Raw genomic sequence first — 19,216 nt, 5'->3', positions numbered from 1 at the left:
TTATTCCCCTGTCCTTTATCATTCCCCGTTTTTTTTTGACAATATTATATCTTCCAATCCATGAATACAGGATATCTTTCCATTTATTTATATCATTTTAAATTTCATTTATGTTTTGTAATTCTTAGTTTACAAGTCCTTTGCCTCCTTAGTTAAGGTTATTCCCAAGTGTTTTATGGTTTATGATGCTACTGTAGATGAGATTTTCTAAATTTTTTTTTCAGATAGTCCTCTCTTAGAATATAAAAACAAAGCTAATCTTTGTTGATTTTTGTATCCTGCACCTTTACTGAATCCATTAATTTGTTCTAACATTTGAGTGTGTGTGGAGTCTTAAGGGTTTTCTATGTAAGATCATGTCATCGGCAAAGAGATAGTTTTATCTTTTCCTTGTTGATTTGGATGCCATTTATTTCTTTTTCTTGTCTAATTGGTCTGGCCAGACATTTCAGTACTATGTTACAAAGCAGTAGTGAAAGTGAACAACATACTTGTCATGTTCTGATCTCAGAGGAAAAGCTTTCACCATTGAATTTGTGGGCTTTTATGTGTGACCTGTATTATGTTAAGGTAATTTCCTTCTATTCCTAGGTGGTTGCAAGTTTTTTATCATGAAAGGGTGTTAAAATTTTTCGAATGTATTTCCTGTATCTACTGAGATGATCGTGTGATTTTTTTTTTTTCCATTCTGTTAATGTCTTGTGACACATTACTTGATTTTTGTATGATGAATCATGATTGCATTCCAAGATTTAAATCCTATTTGGTTATGGTGCATGAGTCTTTTAATGTGCTGCCGAATTAGGTTTGCTAGTATTTTGTGGAGCTTTTTGTATGTGTTCATCAGAAATGTTGAATTGTAATTTTCTTTTCTTGTGTCTTTATCTGGCTTTGGTATCAGGGTTAATGCTGGCTTCATAAATGAGTTTGGAAGTGTTCCTTTCTCAATTTTTTTGAGAGTTTGAGAAGGACTGGCATTATTCGCTCTCAAATCAATAAATTAATACATTTAAAAAAGATAACATGCCAGTTGGATGGCTTGTTTACTTGAAAATATTAATATAAAATTATGGAATCAAATACCTAGATAGGTATTTATGAAATAGATCTAATACTCTATTATTATAAAGAATGATATGAGAGTTTCTTAAGGAGATCTGCACTATACAATTTTAGTGTGAACTTACAACACCACATTTTAATTTTGAGTATATATACAGAAGGTATGTTGAATATTGTGAGGGATTAGGACTTGTAAAACAGTTTCTTTCATTTTTGATGGTCAGTGTGTATATATATATATACACACACACACACACACACACACACACACGTGGTCAGTATATATATATACACACACACACACACACATACATATACATATATATACACATACATATACATATATATATATATGTTTTTATACCCACCCGAGGACATTTTTGCATTTATCTTCAGAGCGGGAGGGAGAAAAGGGGGAAGAGAGAGAGAGAAATATAGACAGAGAGACACACCGAGTGGCTGCCACCCACACAACCCCAACCGGGCTGGGGACAAACCGCAACCGAGATACGCACCCTTAGTGGGAACCGAACCCGGGACTCTCTGGTCCATAGGCCGACGCTCTAACCAGTGAGCCAAACTGGCCAGGGCTATATTTTGATTAACAAAACAAATTTAGGGAAGAGAAGACTTTACCTAACTCAGAATAAAAGAGATCACCTAACCCAGTTGCTATTGTAATTTTAGTTAGTGTTTTAAAAATAAAGTATTCTTACCAAAATGTTTTTAGGTTATTTCAGTGTACAGGAGTTTGAGGAGGATCGAACCAAATCTCACTATCCTTGAGGAATTTTTTTACACTCACCTAGAATTAGGCAACTTTGAGATTGTTAACATTTTGTTTTCAAATCATGAGAGTAGATACTAAGATACAGACTTTGGATTAAGATTTTAAACTGGTTTAGAGCTTGAAGGGACCTTAGACATGATAATAATAAATCATATTCCTCATTTTATAAATTTGGAAACTGAAGAAGGCCACTAGTTGCTTAAGTAAAAATCTGGGAGTTGTTTGTGAACACCTGCTTTTCCCTCATTCCTACATCCAGTCTAAAGCAAACCATGATGACTGTCTTGCTTAAAATTTGTTAATGACTTATCAATCATTTAATTAAAAATACAAGTTTTATAACTTGGCTTACATTGTTGTTCAAGGCCATATATAATCTGAGTTTACCTATTTCTCCAGCTACATTTGCCATTGTCCCTCATGACTGCTCCGGCCACATGGACCTTCCTCTAGTTCCTTTCCCTTTAGTTTTTTTTCTTCTACATTTTATCACAGTTGGCAGTTATATAATATTTATTTGTGTGCAAGCTCTATTAGAATAAGGATTGACATTTTAATTTCCTTAGCCTAGTAGGAATCCTGGCACATAGTAGATGATGAATAAATACAGATAAATAGATGAGTCATTGACTGACTAGATGTTACTGAATTTCCATTTCCCATATATAAATTGGATAATAGTGATAGAGAATTTAGTGAGAATATTTGTGATAAATGTTTGTTTCCTTTTCCCTCACTTACTCAGGATAATGTAGTGGCTTGTTCTTAAGCTGTTTTCTGACCAGTTATTGTTTCTGTTACAGTTTGTATCAGCTAATGTTTGTAATTTGTTTTATTTGTTGAATATTTAAGAAACTACACTGGACTAAAATGTGGAGGGTAGAAGAATAGGGCTGGAAAGATAGATACCCAGTGATTAATGTTTAAAGGAAGAGTAGGATTATCACTTAGAGTTAGGTTGAGCTCCAAGTAAAAGAAACTCAAAATTGCAATGATTAAACAAGGCAGAATGATTTCTCTCTAACATAAAAGTTGGGAAGTAGGCAGCCCAGGGATTTTATGGCAATTCTATCACACAATCCTCAGGGACTTAGATCCTCTCTAGCCTACTGTTCGAGGAAGTAAGATGTATATGCCTTGTATCCTTTTAAGACGTTTTCTGGAAACCACCCAGCTCCTCTCTACTAATTAAAATACTAGTCAGAATTTTGTCATGTGGCTCCCAGCTACAAGGGAGGCTGAGAAGTATAGTGTTTGTTGTGAGGCTCTGTACTTAGCTAAAAACTGAATGTTTTAGTAGAATGGAAGGTGGGAATAATGGATGCTGAGTATAGGTCTTTGCAAAGAACACATCAGATTAATAATATGTCATACTAATAATGTGTTAACAATATGCAATATATACTATTAATGATGGAATGGTTAACAGTTTATTATTTAACCATTGTAACATAACCAGTTAGGTCAAACCACTTGAGATCTTCAGGTAATATTGGTTGTCAGCCATTTTGAAAATATGATTGGATAAATATTTTTAAATGGCCTAGATTATAAATATATTACATGCAGAGAATTAAATCAGATATTTTAAAAGGATTTTGAATTCATAAGCTTTTAAATACGCAGATGACCCTTGAACAGTATGGGGTTGGGGCACTGACCTTCCCTCTCCCCTGAACAGTTAAAAATCTATATAATTTTTTACTCCTATTAGTAGTTAAACTACTAATAGCCTACTGTTGACCTTCACAAACCTTATGATAACGTGAACAGTCAATTAACACGTATTTTGTATGTTATGTGTATTATATACTACATTTTCCCAATAAAGGTAGAGAAAAGATTAAGAAAGCGTAAGGAAGAGATAATACATTTACAGTATTTATTGAAAAAACATACACGTAAGTAGACCTGTGCAATTCTAACCTGTGTTGTTCAAGGGTCAACTATATAAGTGCCATTTTTGCAGTGGCTGTACTAATCACATGGAAATCGGATCAGCATCGTAGAAAGCAGCAATTTCTTAATTTCCCCCCTCTCCTTCTACCCTGTTTTCTTTCAAATCTGCTCATAAGACTTTTTCTAAAGTATATGGACAGATGAAGTATAGTGTCCAGATGATTGTTTAGGCCCTGGCCTGTGTGGCTTAGTTGGCTGAGAGTCATCCCATGTGACTTGGGGGTCACCTGTTTGATTCCTGTTCAGAGGGGCACATGGCTGGGTTGCAAGGTCAATCCTCCAGTAGGGGAGCTTGCCAGAGGCAGCAGATAGATGTTTCTCTTTCTATCCCTGTCACTTTCTCTCTAAAAAAAATTAATAAAAACTTTTTTTATTATTATTTAAAGATAATTGTTTAGGATTCTTGAACTGTGAGAAATGTTTCTGAAACATGGTTTGAACTCACTTCCTTACTGCCTTTCACCACAAGCTTTTCATTTTTTAAATACTCATAGACTAGCTTGGCACAGAGTAGTCACATAATCCTGAGTAAAGTATTTTATTCTGTGATAATCAACATGGATTCACAGATTTGTAAGAGATAAATTGAGTTTTGGTTGATTCTCTATGCAAAAAGTAAAACTAATTGGTGTCAAAAAAATTTTTTAGTGTAATAAAATCAGGAACCTAAAATCTTTCGGGACGTTAAATTTTTAACAGTAAAATGAAAGTTTAAACGCACTTTACAATTTCCTGATTCTGTGAAGAGTAGGAGTAAGCTTTCGATAGGATACATTTTAGCATAAAGAACAGGAGGGTTATGCAGTTGTCAGGGTTGAAATTGTTGGTTTACCAAACACTTAATATAATATGGCCTGAAAAGTAATGCCTCAAGAAAAAGCCACATTCTCTTTGCCATTGTTCAGCAGAAAAAACAAACAAAAACAAGGTTGAACTTAAGTTTGCACAGTCTTTGTCAATAATTTGTTATAAATACTTCCTCCATTCTTCATTTCTTAAATACTTATTTACCTGTCTTCCTTTCAAGATACAAGTTCCTTGAGGTCTGGGGCCTGTCTTATTTAGAAGGTACAAAACAGTGCTGTTAAGTAATAAACAATATTGAAATATTTATCTCTTGGTATTTTTTCATCTAACTTTGATCACATAGTATATTATGGGCCAGTACTTTTTACCCTTTCTCTTTTCCTAGACTGTAAAATACACTGAATCTGGAAGAATGGGAAAAACCTGTAGCTCTACTTCTTGCCTAAGTTTATTGCTCCCTCATATAATGATATGAGTAGTAAACTCATTATGAGTAGTAATGAGTAGTAAACTCTTGTCTGGTTACTGGATTGTAAGACTAGCTTCTTGCTTGTCAGTCTCTCAAGAGGCCTGAAAAGGGTGGGGATTTGGTAACTGAATGGGATCTCCAGCCACCTGTCTGAAACACGTCACCAGCAAGGGGAGGTTGTTAATAGCCCTTTATTTACTCACTAGTTTCACTGCGGATATTATTCAACTACCTGAACTATCCATAATAATAAGATAATTTGATTTTAAACTTCACTGAATAGTACTATAAAATAGATTCTGTTAATGTCCTGTAATAGATGTTGAAATGATGCACAGAGAAGTTAAGTAACCTATTCAAGGTAACGGTATTATTCGTTAGTGAGAAACTAGATTACAGTACAAGCAGTTTAGGTACAAAGCCTATATTCTTAGTCAACTATGCTACTACAGTATTTCTTCTAGATAAAAATCTCTGGAGATTATTATTATTATTATTATAAATGTGAAGAAATTCATGCTCTGGAAATTTAAGTAGGTTGCCCAAAGACACACCTAATAAATAATGGAATTAGAATTTGAACTCATCCTATGTCACTGTTTTATATCCTGTCAATGTCTACATTTAAGTTTCTCACCTACTATGAAACTCATTTTGTACCTTAATACCTCCTATATTATTTTCTGATTAAAATGTGTGTGTATGTGTTACAATTTTCCTACTCTCAGAGTCTGTGATATAATAGAATTTATTTCAGTGAAATTATTTACCAGTGGAAGAAAGTGGAAGGAAAACAACATGTATATAACACAGTCCTTGCCCAGGCAAGGACTTTCTGCTTGGGAAAGACCTCAGCATGGAAGTTGACCTAGAAAAAGAAACAGGATGTACCTGCTTAAGTCTCATTAGGTGCATTCATACATTGGATACTTTGGGACAAGTTAAAATTGTCCATAAGAAAAAGATTTTGTTTGGGGTGGGGGCGTGAAGAGAGAAAAACCCTGAAGATAGAATATAGGCTGTTGTTACTGTAGTAGTTTCATTTTTATATATTTCAAGTATCAAGATGATATTTTTGATTTGGCCATCTGGAGGCAGTTAACATCATTTTTTATATGTCAAAATATTTGCATGTCTTTAATTTTATTTTAAACCATTTTAAAATACAGCTATGTAAATTAAATTGTTAGTATACTTTCATATCTTGGTACACTTATATTAGGGTTACACGCTTTTTCATACATTGATATTTAATAATTTTTGTTCTTAATTTCTTGCATTCCTATCTATAGCATGCTGGGTTTTTTTTCTTTCTTTGTTTTGGTAAAGTAAACTGGCATAAACTTAGTAGGAAAGACTAGTCCTGAAGTACCCATTTAAAAATAACTTGTTTGGGAATATTATCACAATAAATAGTATATTTCTTTGTTATACAAACTTTTCACAACCATTATAGGTTGCAAAGATCTTGAGAGAGTGTATGTGCATACATTCCTCAGTGGAAGCAGAATAGATAGGAAAGAGCATGCATTTGAAATTAGGCACAACTTTATTAATTTGCATGACTTTGGGTAAAATACTTCATTTTGAGTCTGTTTTTTCCTCTAAATACGAGAATGTAGCAAGGTTACTGTGACTATTAAATGACAAAGTACAGTACCCTAGTACATCATAAATGTTCAAAATAACTATTATGTTTATTAATTAAATTGCTAGTTGATAGAAGAAGAAAAGAAAGATTGAAGGGAAACTGGTATTGTCTTTATCATTCTTCTGTTGGGAAATAGCCCCATCATTGAGTAAATAGAGGAATGTGGGGATAAAGCCAACTAAAAATGGACAGTTTTAATACTTATTGTAGCTTCAGGAATATTAATTTTATAGGGGGGGTGAGATTTTTTTGCTTTCTTTGTGTTACCCTTGCCTTTAACATATATAATTTAGTACCAAGGACTTTAAACAATAGTTTTATGTTTTTAACTGATTTTAAGACTTTATTCCATTTCCAGATAGGAAAGTAGAATTATTTAATTTCTTTGGTAACGATTCAAATGATCCATTGGATATTAGAGTTAGGATTTCTAATTTATGACATTTTAAGTCTTTTCCTTTAAAAATATGACTTGATTAAATTCCACAATTTAAAAAGTGTTATTAAATCTAAATTTCTTTTGCTTAAACTTCTTTGCATCTTTGAAAATAACATACATCTGGTAGATTTTAAATGGAATTGGTAAAAAAAAAAATAAGAATAAAACCTTCAGTTTTTATAGTATCGTAAAATTTCTTCTTCGTTTCCAATTCTCTTATATAGGTTCACTGCACACATTCTTAATGCAGCTGTCATTATAGGGTTAAACATTTGCTATATTGTAACATATGAAAATAGTTAAGCTGTTTGAAATTGTTTACTTGCTTAAACCAGTGTTAGTCAGCAGAGGCAGTACACCAGATTTCTTTGTGGCTTTTAGTGGAAAATGTTAAAAGCGCACTCATTTTTCAGTTATAGAATTTTTCAGTTTGATCTAGATTAGTCACAGAACTGGCATGAGCCTTCTAATTGTGAAAGCAGTCCAAATGCACTATTTTTTTCTGCTGCTAGAGGAAGTTACATCTCGAGCAGTAGCTCAGATCTCTGGTAAGTGTAACATGTGAGCATTACTAGGCATTTCATCCTGCGGTTCTGCAGTCTTTGCTATTCCGACTGTTGCTCAGTTCAAATGCTTCTGTGGGACCAATCCTGAGGTTCTGTAGATATTTTTTAAGGACCTTCTCATTTGGAGGTGTTAGTGTCGTTTTGCAAGATCATCTGAGTACCAGGAAGGCATCTGAAATCTACTGAAAAGGATAACTGTAACGGTTTTCGCAGTGGAAGGAAACTGTGTTGGCACAGAGGCAGATGATTGAATAAAGTAGTTGGCTCAAAGAAGATGCACAGTCTGCTGTTTTTTCCTCTGAATGAAGACTATTTAATGGAAGCTGTATTCATGTGGAGATCAAAGGAAACACTGGAATGATAAACTACTGGAGTTCTTTCTCTCCCTCTCTCTCTCTCATTTTTAAAATTGAAAAGCTTGAAGCAGTAATTTGAGCTCAAATGCCTTCTAATTCCTTCGTGGCCAGCCTGCCTGTTCTGTTAGGATTCCCGCTAACACCATTTCTGCCTGGTGCCTGTGCCCTTTGGCTGGAGCAGCTACAGACAACTGCCTGATGAAGAAAGAATGAACGCTCTGCCTTGCTTATGCTATTGATGGAATAAAGCTATCTGTGTTTCTTCTATTATATGGACAATCTGGATTAATCAAGCTGTATTCTAGTACCAAGAGTCCTATTGTCTCTTGTGGTCTGACTCATCGAATGTAAATGTACTGCAGCTTTGCTATTAATGCAGAGGTTTTTTTTTTTTTTTCTTCTTTCCCAAACACAGAAAGAATTGTCAACCTCTGAGCTGCATTTTAAAAATTTGTGCTGAGCTCTAGATATATTTTTTTCTGGGTAGTATCTGCATTAAGCCAGTGAAACCGAAGAAATGAAGACAAATTAGAAGTGGAAACAGAATAGTGAGATTTTAATTTTAATTTCCAATTGTAAGCCGGCCAGCTACTGGTAACTATATGACCTTGCAGGCAAGAGTGGGTATAGCTGTGATTATCTCTGTCACAGCAGTTGTTTCTCATTTCATTCTGCATTGCGTGGTGGTATCACCCAAAACAATGATCTTTTTATGCAAGTAAAATTTCTCCGAGACAGAGAGCAATATGACTATTTTGGTAGAGGAAAAATATTTTTAAATGAACTTGTACTGGGCTCATTTTTAGATAGTTGACATGTTGATGTGAAATTTCTTTTAAGTATTGCAATAACCCAACAGAAAATAACAGAATTTTGTTGATTTTTAGGAAGTTGTAAGTTATATAGTCATAATTTAAACTTCAGTTTTTCTGGTAGTACTTATTAACTTTAAAAAACCAACTGCGCTATTCAGAGAATGATTCTAAGTGTCATACAGAAGAGGAGGAAAAACTACTTGTTCTCTTCCAACTGTGACTTTTATCACAAAGCTTGGAATTTAGTATTTTAAAAGAGCGAATGAGTCGAGTGTGTATTGTTGTTTTGGAGGAGGTAGAAGATGAATCTCCTGCATTCATTTCTAACTTGCCACAGGAAAATAAATCCCTACATGCTCCACCTTCTGGAAATGTATTGGTAAGATATGAGAGTTTATATGTTTACTGTATTCTACTGAACTAGTAGAGTAAATTTTATTTCTTAAGAATAAACATGTTAGTTTCCACTAGTTTCATTAAAAACCCAAATAAAAGTAATGTAGATTTGTAAATAATGATATAATATTGTATATTAAATGCACACATTTCTGATTTTTACTTTTTCAGATGTTTAGATAACATTTCAGACTTTATTTGCTATGTCTTAATCTCTTTTTAAAAAAATTAATTGAGAATAGTAGTTACGGCAACCAGTTTCTGTTTTCATTTTGTGGTTTTAAAAACTGATGTAACAAGAAAGAAGAGCTCTGTGTTTTAGGAAAGATTGACTGCTTCCAGCAACACCGAGGCACAGCCTTTTCTATAATGAATTTTATGTATTTACATGCAAGATTTTTAAAGGAAAAGAATCAGACTTGACCGTTAATGTAATTTTAATGCTGTTGTCAGTTGGCTTCTTGTTTGACTGGTAAAATATGATACCTTATCAGAGAGGCTGTGTCGTTGATTAAGAAATTGTTATATTTAGACATGCACGTGTTTGCCTCCTCTTGTTATTCAGGTATACAGTTTTTTTTTTGTCTCTGAATAATAGTGATTTTCATCAATTGCCAGCTTTTATTTTTTTAGATTTATATCTTTATGCATGTACTGACCATGCAAGTTCTTTGATGCCACACACAGAACTTTTCCAGGAGGCCTTTCCTGGGCCTCTGTTGACTGGGAACTGCTAGTTTGACAAGTTGTGTCCCGCCCACAAGTAGAGGTTAAGATTTCACTCTTGTATTTGGCAGAAACTTTTTTTTTACCATATATATAAACAAAAACCTTGCACTTAACTATTGTACCAATTAATCTGGCTAATTTCGAATTGATTTTCTTAAATTAGCCCCCCCCCCCCCCGGAGGAATCCTGTATTTTCATGTGATTTAACTTCATGAAACTTTTGTTTAATGTCAAAAACCAAGTGATTATTGTTGCTATAGGGAAGGAAAATTTTAGATTTAAAAGTTATGTGGAGCCCTGACCCAGTGGCTCAGTTGGTGGGAGTGTCGTCCCCTACACCAAAAGTTTGTGGGTTCAATTCCCAGCCAGGACACATACTTAGGGTTTGGGTTCAGGCCCCAGTCAGGGTGCATACGGGAGGCAACCGATCGATGTTTCTGTCTCACGTTGATGTTTCTTTCTCTCTCACCCACCTCCCCCTTCCTCTCTCTAAAAATATCAATAAAAACATATCCTCGTGTGAGGATTAAAAAAATAATTAAAAAAGTTATGTGGAACTATCTTTAGAATCATCCATGTGCTGTGATTAATGTTTGTATTACTCTCTTATATTTTAGCCATCACTGGTGCAAGCTATATTTAATGGAGATCCTGATGAAGTTCGAGCACTAATATTTAAGAAAGAAGATGTTAACTTTCAGGTAAAACACTTAATTCACTGATACCTGCCTTTAAGCCTACTTTTAAAAACTCTTTCCTAGAGTTATGGTTTTTGGTAAAAAGACAGCACAGTTCTGTAACAGTTGTTTTAAATGAGTTTAGAAGCATCTCGAGGCAAAAAAGGAAGGGACTGGACTTATATTCAGGGTAATGACTAAAATACAAGAGAATTAGGAGCCAGTGAGGGGCCTTTATTCCCCCAGCTTTTAACTTTGAAATTTTTCACAGAAAAGTTGAAAAAATACTCTGAATACATTTTGCCACATTTGTTCTCTCTCTCACCGTATTTACAGATTATATATAATTTATACACACACACATTATATATATATGTATGTATTTTTTTTTTTTCCTGCTGAAATCCCATTTGAAACAAGCAAGTTGCAGGCATCTTGACACTTCACTGTTTACTACTTGTGCACATTTCAGATGAGGATTCTTTTGTGTGAACTTGAAATAAAAGACATTTGTATTAAGTTTATAATATATGTAACTTGATTATAAAATCAAGTTTTCTTTCTGTAAATAATCCTGGTAAGCATTTTGCACAAAGACTCGTCTGTTTGTGTCTCTAAGTAAAGAAAGATACACTGTTTGAAAAGTCTCCAAATTTAAAGATATAGTGGATTTTACATTCAGGACTAGCATGAGGGAGAGTTTTAGAAAGAGTGGGTATATGGATAATTTCCTTTCTGTGTATGTTTTCCAGTGGCCAGTAGTTTCTTTAATTTATTAAACTGAGGCTGAAAATAGATAATTTGCTATTATATCAAATTCATTAGTCCTCTGAGTTATTGGGGGGGGGGGGGGTCATGATTCATAAAGTCACTATAGCAACACTAAAACAGATGGCCTGTAAAGGATGGGTAATTCTAAGAAAACCCTACCCTGAACGTATATCTTGAACTCTCATCATTCTTCCATACAACATGACTGTGACCACTTATTGTTAAGTAGATATAAAAAGTATTTATCTGATATTTTAAAGGTGGATTATTTGAATAGATTTGAATCTTTAGCCAAAATGGTTTATCTAATACTGGGTATTGATCAAAATGCTATCATTACTTTTTTTTTTCTTTTCCCAGTAGGAATAGTTAGAAAATAATTCCTAAAAGATTATTCCTATTCCATAAAAGAAAATTGTGGGATTTTTTTTTTAACTTTTTAAAATTGTTGAAGCATTACAGATGTCTCCCTCTTCCCCCCCACCTTTACCCACCTCCTCCCAATCCCCAGCCTCCCCTTTCCCTTTGGCCATCACCACACTGTTGTCTATGTCTATGGGTTATGCATATATGTTCTTTGGCTAATTCTTTCACCTTTCATCCAACATTTTTTCTTGAAACCTTCTTAAGTGAATATTTTAGGTTTATATTTATTGGAAACATGCACCGAATTCAGGATTGATTTTATTTTATTTATTTTATTTTTTTCAGTTTAAATAAAGTGCCTTGTCATTTTACCTAGTTGAGATATCTTGGAGAGTCTACTTTTCTTAGGATAGAAAACAATGACTTATGAAAAGGAGGAAAACAGCTTTGTGTTCTGTTTAACTCTAGTTTTTTGTTTGTGTGGTTGTTTTTTAGTACTGGAAAATCTTATTTTAGTAAGAAAGTTTGGACCATAATCCTAGTTACTGTGATGGTCCATCATTGCAAGTCTTATTATAGCCAACACTGCTTTTCTACTGTATTAATTAAATTATCCTAAATTTTATTCAGAATCATTTTAGGCATTAGTTTATTCTGCTGTGATGTCCTTGGAAGCTATTGTGTATGTATAGCTAGTGTGTTACCCCTCTACCCCCTAAGTTCTATAATTTTTAGCCCATACTTACAGATTTCTTTTTTGACTTACTTTTTAATCATCATTTCATAATATCTCCTGGCTTGTTCCCTTGCTCTGAAGCTTGGGTTAGACCTAAAAGTTAGGTTAGTACTGTATTTCAAATCAGTAGGACCTTCTTGTGGGTGACTCTTCGCTTGCCTTCAGTAATTCATGGATTTTTGACAAAATTTTTTGTGGTTGCTTTTAGGCCTTTTTTCTCATGTCTTGTCAGTTGAGATTATTGTCATAACTATAAGATTTGTGAAATCTTTGGCCATTCTTCTACTTCATGATGGTACTTTTTTTTTTTCTATTTTTGTCCTCTATGATAAGAAATCACATTGAGTTTTTTTTTTTTTTTAATTAAAAAAATTTTTTTTAATACCCAAGGACATTTTTCTATTTTTTGTTCAGATAGAGTGGGAGGGAGAGAGAGGAAGACAGAGAGAGAGAAACATCAATGTGAAAGGGACACATGGAGTGTCCTGTATGGCCCTGACCCAACCAGGGCTGGGGACAAAGTGCAACTCAGGTACGTGCCCTTAGCAGGAACCGAACTCCTGGGTCTCCCTGGACTGCAGGCCAGTGCTCTAACTGCTGAGCCAAACCGGCCAGGGCCACGTTGAGTTTTAAGAGATGTGTGTGTAATAAACTTATACTGTTGCCATATAATATCCACTGATTCTTGATAGGCAATAAAATATTTTTAAGGTTTATGTCAGTGTGACAGTGGTATTTTTCTAAAATAAATTTAAATATGTATTTGAGAATAACATCTGACTTTTGGAAACTTAGGTTTTAAATTTTTAGAATGAGTTTAGAGTTCAGATTTGTTTTTATTCTATTAAATAAACATTGCTATTATTTTAGATTAGTTTCTTCCGTCATATCCTGAAGTTATCAAATACTGTGAACCACTAAATACTATTTTCTTGGTAACATAACAAAATGACTTTTAACAAAACTCTAATTTTAAATATTATGCCTTCGTAATATTTGGTCTGAGAAGTACGTCTATTTTGGAAGCTAGGTAAGAGATTTCACTAGAAAATACTAGAGTTTTATATTTGTGGTTTCGGGCCACAAATAATTAACTACCTGGCTACGTACAGATTTATTGATCTTATAAATCTGTTATCCAGAGCAAGGTGGTTTGGGGGTTGGTAAAGATAGTAATGTCAGAGCTCTGGGTGAGCTTCTCTGTGAGATTCTTGGCTTTCTCCTCATGTTAAAGAGATGACTGTTAACATTTTGTACTCATGATAAACAACCAAAAAATAGTGAAAAGGGGACTCTCCCTTTACATTTTCTCTTTTCTTTCTTTAATCAAGCAAAAACATCTTTATCAGAATCCCCACAACACTTCCCCTGAAGTTCCACTAATTATAAGCCCACTCTGAACCATTCCACCAACAAAGGTAGAGTGGGGTTAGCTTTTTACTTAGTTGAGTCATTGTTCATAGCCTGGTTTAATCTGCTGGGGTGAAAATAGGGTCTTATTATCAGTGATTATATTCCATATCTGGAGAAAAACAGCATTTTCATAGGAAGGAATAAAGAGAAATAGTTGTTTGGATAGGCAAACTAATAGAAGATTTTTGATACCTGTGAACAGCAGAATAGCAAACTTTTGGAAAAATAAAGGTCACTTGGATGTGGGAAAAGCACTGTAAATCAAAAAAGGTGAAACAGTCCAAAAAATTTTAAAGGAGGAGTGGTGTATATATAGTGAAAAGAACAATTGAAATATAACTTGAAAGACCTAAGTATTTCTATCTTTCTAGCCTTATTAGTTATACTACTTGAGCAAGACCATTTAACTTCTTCAAGACTCACTTTTCTTTTGTTATAAAATGTGTGGGGTTACATTAATGGCCTTCAGGGTGTTTTCCCACGCCAAATTTAGGATGCCCTAAAAAGTCCAAGTGACCTTGAATGACCTCCTGCCTTTGCCCAGGTTTTATTTGTATTTCTAGGTTATGTGCCTAAAGTAATAGTAATTAAATGCCTTTCCCTAGGATTTATTAGAATTTAATGCCATATTGGAGAGTCCAAATAATTTAAACTGAGATATTAATAACACATTTCAGAGTAAAAGTCTGACTTTATAAGAAAATTATTTTCTACAAGTTGGAAAATTTTTTTGTCTATCCAGAGTGATATAAATTGGTGTTAATTACAGAATTTTATTTCAATGATAGGGAGATGCCTAAACCTCTTTATGTTACTTGATTTAACTCACAAAAGAATCTCACAAAATTGGTAGGTTAACATTTTCATTCCACCAATAGATGACAAAACTGAAACTTAGGAAAGTTTCCGTCTCCAGGATTAGTAAGGACAGCAGAACAGGAATGTGAACCTATGTCATGCTTGACTGTAACTGGGGAAATGAAAAAGTAAATTGGAGAGAGAGAAATATTGTTTTCTTTTGCCAGATAGTGCCATAAAACAATAATAGTTCAAAAATGGATTTTTTGTCTCCTAAAGTTATGTTTATGTTCTATGGACTTCTACCTTTTAAACTGTAATACAAATGTCATTCTAATTTTCATGATGCCAAGTTGTACATTGCAAATGAGTGAATACACAAGCCTCCCTTAGTGCCATACTTTTTGGCTGGCTAAAAATGCCATTTGAAGTATTATCAAACTTTAGGGTTAACTATAATCCAGTCTACACTGTTTTCGTGTTCAAAACAGAGAAGTGACCCTTTTTCTTTTTAAATTATTTTAATAAGTTTTTATTGATTTGTTAGAGAGAGATAGAAACATCCATATGAGAAACATTGATTGGCCACCTCCTGCATGCCCCCTCCTGGGGGTGAGCCCACAAGCTGGGCTTGTGCCCTGACTGGGAATCGAATGGGGACCTCTCAGTCCATGGGACAATGCTCACTCCACGGAGCCACACTGGCTGGGCACGAGTGACCCTTTTTAGACTCAAAGAGAATTGATTTAAGAGCTAGGTTGGTAGATCTTGCCTGTGTTATATAACTTTTTTTTTTAATGCTACCTTGTACATTTTACTTATTGGCTTCTGAAGTTAAATATATTTTGTCTTTCAAAATATTTTGGGATTGCTTTTGCCAAAGTAGTCTTCCAAATTATTAACATCTTAAGCTTTCAAAAATACTTCCCAGGATTATTGAAATGATGTTGATTTTACTTTTTCAGATGAAGTACTTGGCAAATTTAAACATGTATATGTACATCACACAAGCAGATAATTAATTTTTATTTAAATAATATTGTTGGCAGTTAACACAAAGTTGTAGTAAACCCTAAGTTTACACTGGTTGTCTGCATTCCATCCACCTCCATCATTCCCAGTGTTCTCTAGTCTTGTCTTTTCTGGAAATTAGCAAGAAGTGCTCTAATTGTTAACAAATATTTCTGTGGCCACATGACACTTCTGCTGGCTGTCAGTACACCAAGCTGTTGATGTTCCTAAGTTCTTAAAATCTCTTCACTTAGTTACCTGAGCTTATGTGCACTCTGTCCTGAAACTGTATGTCTAGGCAGTCTTCTGAGCTCACCACAGAAATTGGTATTGGTGCCCACAACCCTCCAGCCCCACCTCTAGTTTACCTACCCACCCAGCTTCTGGCTGGCTTCATGTAGCATGGAGTGGAAAGGGCAGGTAAAGAAGAGAGAACCAAATCAGCTTCTCCCCAGGAGAGAATTCACCTATAGTTTGTCCATGTCTAGAAATAGCACCTCTCTCCTGTTCTTACCAGTGCTTCTAGATTCTCGCGTCACATTTAAACATTTTTTCTTCACCAATGTTCAGGTTTCCCCTAAGATCCATAGATGAGTGTATGTTCAGTCATTGTGATGAAATAGCTATTGTGGTGGTCCTGAAACAAAAAAGGTGTTGTCTAATGAAACCATCTGGGTTTTGTTTTTTTAAAATATATTTTCACTGATTTCGTAGGGAGAGAGAGAGAAACATCGACTGGCTACTTCCTGCACACGCCCTACTTAGTGAGGATCGAGCCCGAAACCCAGGCATGTGCCCTGACCCGGAATTGAACTGGGACCTCTCAGTACATAGGACGATGCTCAATTCACTGAGTCACGTCGGCTGGGCTTTTTTCTTTTTCTTTTTTAAATATGTTTTTGTTGATTTATAGAGAGAGAGGAAAGGAGAGGGAAAAATAGAAACATCCAATGTGAGGGAGAAACATCAATTGGCTGCCTCCTGGACACCCCCTACCAGGGATTGAGCCCACAACCTGGGCATGTGCCCTGACTGGGAATCAAACAGGTGACCTCTTGGTCCATGGGTTAATGCTCAACCACTGAGTCACACAGTCTGGGCCCAGCTGGGGTTTTTTGTTTTTTGTTTCTTTTTTTTTAATCCTCACCCAAGGATATTTTTTCCATTTTTTTGTACAGATAGAGTGGGAGGGAGAGAGAGAGAGAAACATCGACGTGAAGGGACACATCGAGTGGCTGCCACCCGCACGACCAACCAAGGCCGGGGACAAACTGCAACCAAAGTACGTGCCCTTAGCGGGAACCGAACCCGGGTCTCTCCAGACCGCAGGCCGACGCTCTAACCGCTGAGCCAAACTGGCCAGGGCCCAGCTGGGGTTTTAAAAAAATTAATTTATTGGGGCAACATTGGTGAATAACATATACATTCAGGTGTACAACTTTATAATACAACATCTGTATACTCTATTGTGTGCTCCCTACCTGAAGTCTAGTCTCTTTTGGTCACCTTGTATTTGACCCCCTTTCCTCTTGTCCTCCGCCCACCCCTTTCCCCTATGGTTACCACTATTCTGTTTGTATCTATGAGTTTGAAACCACCTGTTTTTGTAGCTAGAAACTGATGATGACTTATTTTTGTATTCCATTCCTGTGTAGTTTCTTATTTCGCATACATGTGTTCTGCATCTTCTTTTTTCAACCCCAGTATATTTTGGGAACCTATTCATGGTAGTATATAGAGAGCTTCTTCATTCTTCTTTGTAGCCACATAGTTTTAGATTATTTATCGATAACATAAATTTGTTTAACCAGGTTTTCTTTAAGACCTGGTTAAGTAAATTAGTCTTGCTAATTGGTAATAAATGGGATCTTTCACCAAACAAAAATTCTGCTTCAGTGGATAAGCAGGAATTTTAGGATGTTTGTATTTATTGTGATTATTAAATATATTATCAACTTCGCAAAAAGACTAAATGTCCTCTGTGTGTTTTGTTTGTAGCAACTTTAGTGGACATGTATATGTAAATTAGTTTGGGGTAAACAGTGGTATTTTATTTATTTAGTTATTTAGTTAGTTAATCCTTATCTGAGGATATTTTTCCATTGATTTTTTTTTTTAGAGGAGAGAGTAGAAGGAAGGGAGGGGAAGAGAGAGAAACATCAATGTGAGAGAGACATTGATTGCCCTCACGGCCCCAACCAGAGCTGGGATTGAACCCAGGTACATGCCTTTGACTGGACTCGAACCCTTGACCCTTCAGTCAAAGTGAGCCAAACTAGCTAGGGCAACAATGGTATTTTTCATAGAAATCAAATATTTTTACTCGTACACTCAGAAATAATCTGGATGATTTTGTTACAATTATATGTAAGTAAAAATGATAGGCCCTGTTTAGGTAGCTCAGTTGGTTAGAACATTGTCCCAATATACCAAGGTTGCGGGTTCAAACCCTGTTCAGGGCACATATAAGAAAGAATCAATCAATGGATGCATAAATAAGTGAAACAATAAGTCAATGTTTCTCTCTCTCTCAAATCAATCAATAAAAAAAAGTTTTTTAAATTATAGTAATACAGTATAGCAAAATATGTCCTAAATTTCAGATTGAGCTGAAGTTATTAAATAATCTGATAGGTCTCGACACCTTAGCAAAGATTTTTTTTGTTTTATTGAGGTATAATTGACATAATAAGTTGCATATATTAAAAGAGTACAATCTCATTTGCCTGTAATCTTCTTTGTGTTACTATGAATTAATTTGTATTTTCTGGAGCTTTATATAAATGGAATTGTCTAGCTTTTTTAAGACCATAATTAGAGATTTATTCATGTTGTGGCATGTATTGATAGTTCATTCCTTAACCTTAGTAGTATTCCATTGTATCAATATACACAATTTGTTTATCCCCTCACCTACCAATTGATAGATACTTAAGTTCTTTCCCTTTTCATCTATTACAAATAAAGCTACTGTGAGCATTTGTATACAAGTCTTTGTATGAACATATGCTTTCCTTTTTCTTGAGTAATTATCTAGTGGTGATATAGTCTGACCATATGGTAGGTGTATATTTAACTTTTTAAGACACTACAACTGTTTTCAAACTGGTTGTACCATTCATTATATATTCCCACCAACAGAATATGAGAATTGAAGTTTTTCCACATCGTTACCAGTATTTGGTATGATTAGTCTTTTCTGATTTTAAATGCTCTAATAGATGTGTCTCTCACAGTGTATTTCATTGTGTTTTCATTTGCATTTCTGTGATAACTAATGATGTTGAGCATCTTCTCACATGCTTCTTCTTTTTTTTTTTTTAATTAATTAATTTATTTTTTTATCCTCACCCGAGGACATTTTTCCATTTTTTGTTCAGGTAGAGTGGGAGGGAGAGAGAGGAA

The 19,216-nt window shown here is 34.7% G+C and overlaps 1 protein-coding gene across 18 annotated transcripts in view; it reads left to right on the top strand.

Annotated features, from left to right (window-relative positions):
- ANKRD28 (ankyrin repeat domain 28) overlaps window positions 1-19,216 on the top strand; it is a 172,177-nt gene that overhangs the window by 53,426 nt on the left and 99,535 nt on the right. For 14 of the 18 annotated variants that reach the window (XM_036266215.1, XM_036266216.1, XM_036266221.1 and 11 more), the window contains one exon: window positions 10,657-10,740. In XM_036266215.1, coding sequence (XP_036122108.1) covers window positions 10,727-10,740 — 14 coding nt within the window. In that variant the 5' untranslated portion in view covers window positions 10,657-10,726. Of the gene's footprint in view, window positions 1-4,838; window positions 4,880-8,522; window positions 9,294-10,656; window positions 10,741-19,216 lie in introns of those variants that run through there. The other 4 variants (XM_036266217.1, XM_036266219.1, XM_036266225.1 and 1 more) reach the window with 4 other exon arrangements.

The sequence above is a fragment of the Molossus molossus genome, unplaced genomic scaffold (assembly GCF_014108415.1).
Source record: "Molossus molossus isolate mMolMol1 unplaced genomic scaffold, mMolMol1.p scaffold_m16_p_18, whole genome shotgun sequence".
Taxonomy (NCBI): Eukaryota; Metazoa; Chordata; class Mammalia; order Chiroptera; family Molossidae; genus Molossus; species Molossus molossus.
Note: the sequence above shows the minus strand (reverse complement) of the source record. Positions and strands in the feature narration are given on the sequence as shown.